The 11121-nt window shown below is 31.6% G+C and overlaps 1 protein-coding gene across 1 annotated transcript; it reads left to right on the top strand.

Annotated features, from left to right (window-relative positions):
• The first annotated feature begins 1374 nt into the window (after positions 1–1374).
• On the top strand, positions 1375–11121 carry LOC116011451. The gene is made up of 7 exons (XM_031251016.1): positions 1375–1865; positions 1969–2055; positions 2521–2736; positions 7618–7782; positions 8752–8805; positions 9741–9887; positions 10667–11121. The coding sequence occupies exons 1-7, from the start codon at positions 1638–1640 to the stop codon at positions 11045–11047; spliced, it is 1278 nt and encodes a 425-aa protein (XP_031106876.1). The 5' UTR covers positions 1375–1637; the 3' UTR covers positions 11048–11121.

The following is an 11121-nucleotide window of genomic DNA, read 5'->3' on the forward strand; positions in this document are numbered from 1 at the left end:
AATTTTAATAAATTAGTTCATTTATACATCATTCAATCAATTTAAATCTCTATTTTCAACTTCTAACAAAAAGAAAATTTTAAAAATATAGTAAAGTACTGTGAAAGAACATTGAATTGTGAATATTTGAATAACATTATCCACAATACTGTTTTTTTTAAAAAAAAAAAAATAGTCTCTAGATATATAAATTTTATGTACCACAAAATTAAAAATTACAAAAAAAAAAAATTAAATTGTGAATAACATTATCCAATCTTCTTAACTGAATAAGACACAACAGAAGGATGGAGTAATATTTATAAATGACGAAATTGTCAAATACATATTTTAGTGTGCACAGTATTTCTGAATATTCGGTAGTTCTGCAGCTTACTAATCACTCTTACACAGAAGTAGTTCACTTGTTCTGCTAAAACTTCCAAATCCTAATCACCTGATCGCACGAAAAGAGGTGTCTGTAAATTTTTATTTTCATTTTATTCATTCATTTACCCTTCTTTTACTGTTCTATTGATTTACTTGCTCCATTTTATTTTATATGGAATAATTGTATTTAACACAATTTTAAACAAATAAATAAGATGTGATATTTTTTATTTTCTAAATTTGCTATCCTCTAGAAAGATGTGATTAAAAAATGTGGAAATATATTATTTCATAATAGATTAAAAAAATTATGGTCTTGGACTCTTGGTGTATGAATTGAGTATTATTTTATTAATTTAAATCAATGAATCAATAATTATTGATAATCAATTTGACCAACTTCAGTTTATGATATTTTGGATCAATAAAAATTAGTAAAAAAAACATGAAATGCCTTCATTTTTGGAATATTTCATATTTTTTTAAGTGATGAGAAAAACTTATAACCACTATCAGATAGTGTGTATTGGGTAAATCATATTTCATCAAATTTTTTATCTTTACAAGTAAGTAAAGATATTTTAAAAGAAGTTGAAAGACTAATTTATAGTATCTATTTGACAATTATATCTGTCTTGATTGGAATGAGACTCGAAACTGAGACATTCCTTATGGAAAACAAATGTGATTACAAGATTGACATCTGATAAACTTAAACATATAGGATTAACTTGTAAAACAATCATTGAACCCGGGAGCTCATTTGTTAGCGAGATAGTCCATTTCTAAACCTGTTGTTCAGAGACCGGAGTGATTCTCTAACCCTCCTTCTATCATTTTTTTGTCTTCGTAATTGAATTAATATAAAGTAACTTTCTCAGAAAAAAAAAAAAAAAACTTTGTTGAAAATGTGAAAGGAGTGAAAGGAGGTTTCGGACCACACCAGAGCATTGTTGGACTATAAACACCCAACTTTAATATAAGCAGAGGGTGAAAGCTGTGTGTCAGAACACCAAACCAACACCCAAGCCAGGCGCACTTTCAACACCTTCAACATACATCACTACACTTGTGTTTATTCATCAAAATTCTCTCTCTCTCTCTCTCTCTCTCTCTCTTGATTCTCTTAAAAATGGCGAGGCAGCCATCGCTGTAGAAGCAGCAGGTGTTTTTCCATGTGAAATGAAGCCATGGTTGTCGCTGTAGTTGTCATCAAACACAACAACAACAACTAACTCAAATGCAAAACAGACACTAACATATATATTATGGCTTCTTTCAAACCCAACCAAACATTTTCATCAGTTATATCTACGTTTGTTGTTTTCTCCATTCTAACAGCTTCTTTACTGTCTCCGACGGCTTCCGGCGACGCCGGCGCCGGTGATTACCTACTTTCAAACCGCACATTCCGGCCACGCCAAGAAATTCTGAAACTAAGGAGGATAAGGGCATATCTCAAGACGATCAACAAGCCTGCGGTCAAGACAATTCAGGCATCTCTCTCTTTCTCTCCCTCTCCCTCTCTCTCTCTCTCTCTCCCGTTTGAAGATTAATTTAAAGGCTAACCCATTCTTATACACTGATTGTATGTTCCAGAGTCCAGATGGGGATCTAATAGACTGTGTACAATCTCATCTTCAACCCGCTTTCGATCATCCTCAACTCAAAGGAAAGAAGCCATTGGTACTTCAATTCTTCCGAGTTATCAATTTTATGTTCCACTTTCAATTTGATTATAAATGGTCACATTTAGTCATGCTGTTAAATATTAATTAGTGTGAATGTGAAAATTAAGTTGATTCATAAGTCAAATTGGACCAGACTACTAATAAGTCTCTGACTCAAATTTGAGACCATTATATATGTATGCTGTTTCAAACCTTTAAATATGTAACTCTGGAGAGGTGATTCCGTTAGTTTTTTTTTTTTTCAATTTTATACTCTAATTTAACACATATTAAACAAATATTTGATGAGTGACTAAATAGATGGAATTAAAAATGGATAATAAATTTGAATAAATATCTATTATCAAGTAACCACATTATAGTACTGGAATTAACTCTGATCTTCCTTAGCTTTTCATTTAGAATATGCTTCTAAATTAAACTAATTGTACAATGGTTTTTGTTTGGGGGTGGGGGGTAGGAAGCTCCAGAGAGACCAAAAGGACACAATTTAGGTGATGCAGCAGAGAAGAGGTTTCAAGTATGGTCAGAATCTGGGGAATGGTGCCCAGAAGGAACGGTTCCGATCAGAAGAACAAGGGAGGAGGATGTGTTGAGAGCTAGCGACGTTCGTAGATTTGGAAGGAAGAAGATCAGTAGAGCAGTTCGCCGGGACACCATGAGCAACGATCATGAGGTTACTTCTCCCAATTTATCTGCCTTATTTTATATATATCAGAGTTTGATTAATGGAATTTGACTAAAATTATTGAAAAAATTGATTTGACAGAGGCCTTTTTAGTAAATAATCAGTTTATCAGTCAATTTTAGCTTATTTGAGCACTATTAAGTATTAATTGTTTGATTTGGTTAAAAAATCAATATAAGTGCTTTTTGTAACTCCAAAATGCTAAAATTCAAAAGACTACTCAAAACAGCCTTTTCAATTAGCTTTTTGAGAAAAGAAATTATACCAAACAGTTATCACCTAACAGTTAATTTATCAAACAACTCTATACAATCAGCTAATGTTATCAACAAATCATACCTTCTAACCCAAACAGCCAACCCAATCAGCTAACAGTCATTTACCAAACAGAGCCAAAGAATCAATTTCCTCACTAAGATTCGAACATGTTTATTTCGAAGAGTCACAGAAATACTATTGAGTTACAAAAGACATTAAATTTAAAATTATAATAAAATATTAAAGATAACTTTACTCAAAGACAAAATGAGAGAAATTGTGTAGTGTTTTAGTATTTGTTAGATAGATAGACAAAAAATTCGTTTAGAAAAAAAAAATAAAAAATCTAAAGCTATAGTCAGGTGAATTTACTGCTGCTATTGAATGCAAAATCTGTTGTCAGCTTTTTTAATTCTCGGTCAAAAGTTGCAACTTTATTTGGTTCGAGGGACCAATTTATTCAAAATATATAGCCTTTGAAGAAGTAATTAGGTAACTTTAGTGAAACTCGATAGGCTTGCTAAGTTCAACTTACTGTATTCTTTGTAATTCAAAATTTGTTCGACAGTTAATTTAAGAGAAAAGAGTCAAATAAGTCCTCAAAAATTACTTAAAAGTGTAATTAAACACTTGAACATTTAAAAAGTTCAATTAAACACATAAATTTGTCATTTTGGTGCATTTAAATCTATATGACCGGTTATTCCAGGTGAACAACCGATCATAATATTTCCGACCAACATTCCGACGGCCGGTGACCAGAATGTTCATCCCCAACCTACAGACAACCACACCGTTCGTCTTCTCCAGTGGAAAAGACGAACAGTGCGAACATATTGTTCATCTGGAGAAGACGAACACATTTGGAGAAGACGACCAGTGTGTTCGTCGAACAATGTGGTTTGGAGAAGACGACCGTTGGTTGGGGATGGATATTCTGGCCGTTGGAATGTTGGTCGAAAAAATTATGACCGGTTGTTCACTTGAAACAACCGGTCATATGGGTTTAAATGCACCAAAATGACAAGTTCATGTGTTTAATTGAACTTTTTGAATGTTCGAGTGCTTAATTGTACTTTTGGGTAAAGTTTGAGAGCTTATTTGACCATTTTTCCTTAATTTAATAACTACAAAATTTCAAGTCCAATTCATCATATGAATTGTTTATTGGTCTTTTTAGTTTGAATTAGTTAGTTATATGTAATATAAGTTGGTTTATCTCTTATAGTGATTTTTTGTTAGTTAGGGTTATAATCCATGTTTAACTCTTAACGTGGTGTTTGGTAAATAAATATTAGCTGGTTGAGTTAGTGGTATAACTAGTTGATAGCATATCATTAGGTGATTGTAAAAAAGTGTTTGGTAAATAACTTTTAACTGAGTGATAGTTGATTACATGCAAAATGACTTTCTCAAAAAAAAAAAAAAACTGATAGAAAAAGCTGCTTTGAGCAGTTTTTTGAATTTTAATATTTTAGAGCAATAAGATGTTACAGAAAACTAATTTATTAAACACTCATATGGATTGTTTAATCAAGTCAAATAGTTAATAGTGTTCAAATAAATTAAAATTGACTAATAAACTAATTATGCTACTAAACATGGTCAACTTAATTTTAAATAGTGTTGGTTGATTTTTTTGTAAATCAAAGTATTGTAATATAAAAAATAAAAAATAAAAAGTATCTCCCCATATGTGAAACACAATTATTCTTACCAGACGAGATAGATAGTGAAATGTCTTGATTGAATAATATTTGTAAATCCTAGAAAGCGACTTTTATTTCTTTCTATATAAGTCATGTGTTTCTCAAAGTCAAGCAAAGCATGGTTTGACAGATTGAGTGTTCCCCATTCCAACAGTCCTCTCTCTGTTTCACTTTCACAACACATGCCATGGCCCCGTAGTTATTAGCTTTCTAAGGACCACAAACCCATCATTATATTGCATTAAAGACTACTTCGTTGGACAACAATGACATTCAAATTATGTCGGTGAAATTAATGCGATTATATGAGTGTTTGGTAAATAGCCGTTAGTTCATAGATAATAGTTGATTTGATTAGTGAGTTTGACTAGTTGTGTATAAAAATGTGTAGTAAATTAGCTGTTAGATGATAGCTGATTACATGTAAAATGACTTTTTTTTTTAAAGTTGATCGAAAAAACAGCTTTTTGAATTGTAGCGTTTCGAAGTAATAAGATGTTACAAAAAGCTAATTAATCAAACACTCATATTGTCTATTTAACCAAATCAAATATCTAATAGTAGATAAACCAAAATTGACTGATAAACTAACTATGCCTATATCATTTTATTTACATTGTTTTCACTGAATTTTTACCTCTTTATATAAAATATTTACAATTTGAATGAGAAACAATTCTCATTTTTATTATAATAATATACTTCTTCCAAATCACATTTTGAATAGCAATTAGTAGTGTAGGATAACTTTAAAAATACAAGTGAAACAATAAATGGTCACAGACTCATAGTTTAAAACAAATTTGAGTCGTGTATAGCACAATACACGGTCCAAATCTTATTTGTTACCTCTTAAAGGCGCTAAGAGCGTTGTAACATAGGTTTTTCTTGGATAAAAAAGATTCATAACAAAACAATTGAACGCTCAAACTATAATGTCACCAAAATATAAGATAAGAAATAAAGTAATTGATTTTTCGAAAAGAGTGAGCAAGAGTTTTCAAAGGAGAGAGAGAGTGTGTGTTTTGGAGGAAACTAACTAAAAATATTTCCACCATCAATTTTGGGAATAACCACTCAAAATGCCAAATTTCGCTAAAATATTACATCTAAAATGGTGAATCATGCACCACAACTATTCTAATTACTCTACCAAATGCACCCATTGAAATATTATTGTTTTGGCTTAAGATGTAATCCCACTATTAAAATATGAATGTTGAAAACTTGATTTTATCTTTATTTATAATTTAATTTATTTTTAACAAATAAAATTTATATATTTATAAATATATTAGGGCATCCACAATGGTTCTCCCCAAATTGTGAGCTCAACTCCTCCACTTCACCTTAGTATAGTTTTTTTTCACAAGTTTTTAAGTGCCATGTAGGAGAGAATGATGAGGGGAAAAAAAAAAGACAAGAAAAAGAAAAAAAAAACCAAAAACAAAAACAATAAATGAGAGTGGTCGCCAATTGGTGACCACCCTCAACCCGCCCACGCGCTCACTGGAGGCTACTGGTGCGTTTAACGCGCACTTACTTTTATTTATATTATGTTTTTGTTTTTTTTTTATTTATTTTGGTAGGGCCCACATTAGGAGACAAAAATTCAATTTTCTTGCGAGACTCTTTTTCTTTTTTCTCTTCCATTTCTCTCTCTTTTACCTCACATTTGGCTCCACAAAAAATCACCTAAAAACTACTAATGGAGATGCTCTTATAATCTTCTCTCCTATTTTATATCCGATCCTTCTCCCATTTTCTCCCTTTTATATGGGCGCTACTGATTCAAACTCATATACATCATCTATTATTTTATTTACTTTTTCTATAATTAATAATTTTAATTTTATAATTATAATTTGATTTTAAATAACCAAATAAAAAATTTGGAAACAAAATTTAAATTCTATATATACCAAAAGTTATTAAAATTTAAAATAAATTTTAGTATATATTTAAAAAAAAACAAATTAAAAAGAAGAAGAACATATCAAGTTGTTGATTAACAACTTGATTTCAAATAAGAAAAAGAAAATTTTATATCAAAGTAGTGGGTGGGGGACAACACTGCGCTTTATTTATGGTGCGTGTTTCTCACGTGCCATAAACGAAGCACATAACCTCTGGAGAGAACTTTTACTCTGGAGGTTATACTTCTCTTCCTTCCAATTGTTTTCTTCCTCTTTCTTCCCCTTTCTCGTCCTCTAAGCTCAATGGTTGGAGATGCCCTTAAAAGTTCTACTAAACTAACATAGAAGGTTAAATTTTAAATTTATAAGAAATTGTTAAAGAAAATAAGCTAAGAAAAAGAGGCCGGTTTGACAAATAAATAGTATATTTTTTTTTAAGGATAATTTGTATCTGTATATAAAACATGCAAAATAGCATAGAGAGGGTAATTTGTATCTGTATACCAACTTTTGTAAATTTTTTTGCTCTCATGTTTTATACTTGATGAAATTGTATATTCTGTTTTATTAGAAATTAAAATATGTAAATAAGTGAAACTATTAAAATTCTGTAGTTTGTGTAATTAGGTTACTAAACTAACAATTCTTGCAATTAAATTATAAAAAAAATGTCAATTAAGCCTTCGAACTAGTAGCAAAAGGTTGCAATTAGACCCTTGGACTAAAAAATAAAAATTTCAATTATATCTTTGAACTTTTTTTTTTTTAAAAAAGTGCAATTAATATTTTTAGCATGTTCCAAAAACTGCCTTCAAGTACCATACAATATATATTCAATGCCTTTTCCAAAAAATAAATTGGATAAAATATTTTTTGTAGAGAGGCATCATAATTTTACTCTTTATACACAATGATTATTCTTGTCTTTTTGGGTGCATTTTGTTTTTTCTTTATTGATTTCGTTTTTTTTTTTTTTGAAATGACAGCATGCTGTTGCATTTGTAAATGGAGATCAATACTATGGAGCTAAAGCGAGCTTAAATGTGTGGACGCCTCGAGTAATGGAGCAGTATGAATTCAGCCTCTCGCAACTTTGGGTCATTTCCGGTTCTTTTGGCAACGATCTTAACACCATTGAAGCTGGTTGGCAGGTTTTATAATTTTCACCCTGCTTTAGTTTTATCTTCATTTCTTGCCTTTTTTTACCTCGTGAGTATATATATTCGTTCAAATGCGTCAAGACATTGTGGTCTAGTGGCACCCAGTTGCACTTCCATGTGAAATGGGTGGATTTGAGCTTCAGTGGAAGCGATATTGACTATTTGTGTTTCAGTAGGTTGAGAAAGTACGTAGTTATGAACAGATATTGCCCTGTTCCCGTGCAGCTGTGTGCATAAATACACCAGGGTGAAATGTAAAAATGCGCCACAATCTTGGGATGTGCGGTCAATCTGGTCATGCACCATTCGATATGCATGAATGCATCACAACGTGTTCAAAAATATCCCAGTGAAATGCATCATACCCTTGTGCATTTCTAAACATTTGGTGCATTCTTACATACGTAATGATGAATGACCGCACGTCTACATGTGTATATATATATTCTATAAATACATTTTACAACAACTTATATAAGTTGATAGTGAATTAAAATTGAGTTTGATGGGGTAACCCTACCAAAATGGCTAAGTATACAAACCCGTAACTACAAGATCATGGGTTTGAATCTTAGCCTTGCGGTTTCGCAAAAGCAGTCACTGAGAGAAAATTTGGAACATGAGGGTAAATGAGAATAGGGAAATAAACCTATCCGTAGCTACTTGTATTAGAATGCTGGGACTAGGGTTTCCTATTATTGAACAAGTTCAAAATGTCTAAATTATGCTCATTATGACTAAACTCAGCTCCACCCTCATATTTCAAATATTTTAGATTAAATTTGATTGATCTGAAAATGTTGAGAAATTAAAAGTGGTCAAATTGATAATTGATAGATGATTAAGAAACTATAAATATTTCTTCTTATAATTAGAATTAAACAAATGCAGTTCAGATTAGTATTCAGGAAACTGTGATCTAGTTTGGTAATCGATCAGCTACCATGTTTTCTTGTTCAGGTCAGTCCAGCATTGTATGGAGACAACTATCCTAGGTTCTTCACTTATTGGACAGTAAGTCAGTATAAAACAAGTTAATAATATTATTATTATTTTTCCTTTTATTTAGCTGATTTTCTTGATTATATTGGATAGAGGGAAAATTGCACTTTTTCCCCCTATGTTATGTGTATATAGCACTTTTTCCCCTGAGTTATTAAAGTGGCAGTTTTTCTCCCTCAGTTATTTTAAAAGTGGTAGTTTTTTCCCCTGTAATGTTAAATTGACATTTTTGTCCTTAAAAATAACTAGTTCATTTATTTTTATTCTCTAACCAATTATTACTAATATGTATGGAAGAACATTGTTCGATACGAACCTAATTGAGCACTGTAGCAATTGAACTTAAATAGTATGGACGGTTACGGTTACGATTCAGAACCGAAAAAAATAAAATAAAATAATTGTTGAATTTAGACTATTTTTAAATAAGAAATAAAATTATAAAAATAAATAAATAAATAAGTTTTGATTGGCTGTTCAAAATCGAAAATGGAACCGAATCGTACCGATTTATCAAAATAAGTGTTTGATCATTTTCACTATATATGACTGTGGTTCAATTCCGGTTCACGGTTCAACAATTATTTAATTTTATTTTTTCGGTTTTGAATCGTAAACAGAACCGTTCATACTATTTCGGTATGATTGTTATAGTGTTTGGTTAGGTTGGAACCGAATCGTAATCATCCATACATATAAGTAATAATTTGTTGGAGAAGAAAAATAAATTAAATAATTATTCTTTAGGATAAAAATGTCAATTTAACATTTCAGGGAGAAAAAATGCCACTTTAATAACACAGGGGGAAAAAGTGCTATATGCACATAACATAGGAGGAAAAAATGCCATTTTCCCTTGGATAGATTATTATTATAAAATACATACAATATTAAATGAATTTCTATAATTTGAAATCACCAATCATATATTTATATGTTGTATACAGACTGATGCATACCAAGCCACAGGATGCTACAACTTGCTATGCTCAGGCTTTGTTCAAACAAACAATAGGATTGCAATGGGGGCAGCAATATCTCCAAGATCATCTTACAATGGCAGGCAATTTGATATTGCCATTATGATTTGGAAGGTAATTAACTTCAATATGCAATATCATACCTTCTTTTGAGCATAATATATATAAACCGCAGTCCAACTATTACCTTATACTTTTAGTTGAGACAAAACACATTTTTCAATTTGATATCATGATTCACATGTTACTTGGAGCCCATAATAAAGTAACCGTCCATGGTATAACAATTGCATGAAGGACCGCTGGGTCATCGTAATTTATCCCTTTATTATCCTGTTGGGCTGCGATGTAGGGTCTTGAATTGGGGGCCCAATTGTTACTTGACTCTCTTAAACTACCCTGAATTATGCGTGGAGATTATATGGCTAATTTTACTGCGAACCATGGTCCAGGTAGCAGAGCGGACCATGTATGAATTCTGTTTTAATTTTATTTTTCACACACACTAGTTTCATTATAGTAACACTGCAGTATCATTTTAATTACACTTCATGTCTCTGCTATCCAGTTTCATTTTATACAAACAATAAATTCATTATATCAATACTAAATATCATTTTAATTCCAAAATACGTTCATTTGACAATATACATATTTGTATATGAGCTCTGTTATTCAGTTCCATTTTATACACGCAATAGGTTTATTATAGCAACACTAAAGTATCATTTTAATTCTACTATAGTTTCATTTGATAATAATATACATATTTGTCACGTCCACACAACTGTGTGGACCATCCACCGTATAATGGTTGTGAAGATAGAGTGCATTAGTGTTTGTCTCCCATGCATGCAGTTGCAGTATTAATGTATGATTTATCCATTGTGTAGGATCCGAAACATGGGCATTGGTGGCTGGAATTCGGGCCGGGCATTCTGGTCGGGTACTGGCCATCTTTCCTGTTCACCCACCTGAGAAGCCACGCAAGCATGGTGCAGTTTGGAGGAGAGATAGTAAATGGTGGAGGTGAGAGAGGATACCACACTTCAACACAGATGGGGAGTGGCCATTTTGCAGATGAAGGCTTTAGAAAGGCTTCATATTTTAGGAACTTGAAGACTGTGGATTGGGACAATAACTTGATCCCTTTGTCTAATCTTCACCTCTTGGCTGACCACCCAAATTGTTACAATATTAAGTCTGGGAGAAATAGTGTTTGGGGAAATTATTTTTACTATGGGGGTCCTGGAAGAAACTCTAGGTGCCCATAATAAACTGATAAACTCTTTTTTTACGATATCTATCTCAGTGTTTAATTTATTGTGATTATTCTTATTAGGGAAAA

The sequence above is a fragment of the Ipomoea triloba genome, chromosome 2, assembly GCF_003576645.1.
Source record: "Ipomoea triloba cultivar NCNSP0323 chromosome 2, ASM357664v1".
Classification (NCBI taxonomy): domain Eukaryota; kingdom Viridiplantae; phylum Streptophyta; class Magnoliopsida; order Solanales; family Convolvulaceae; genus Ipomoea; species Ipomoea triloba.

What these genes read in the sequence shown, in the direction of transcription:
- LOC116011451 (XM_031251016.1), top strand. Translation starts at nt 1,638, where the DNA reads ATGGCTTCTTTCAAACCCAACCAAACATTTTCATCAGTTATATCTACG. An exon ending in CCATGAGCAACGATCATGAG is followed by an intron (nt 2,737 to 7,617) that starts GTTACTTCTCCC and finishes TTGAAATGACAG; the next exon opens with CATGCTGTTGCATTTGTAAA. An exon ending in TTGCCATTATGATTTGGAAG is followed by an intron (nt 9,888 to 10,666) that starts GTAATTAACTTC and finishes TCCATTGTGTAG; the next exon opens with GATCCGAAACATGGGCATTG.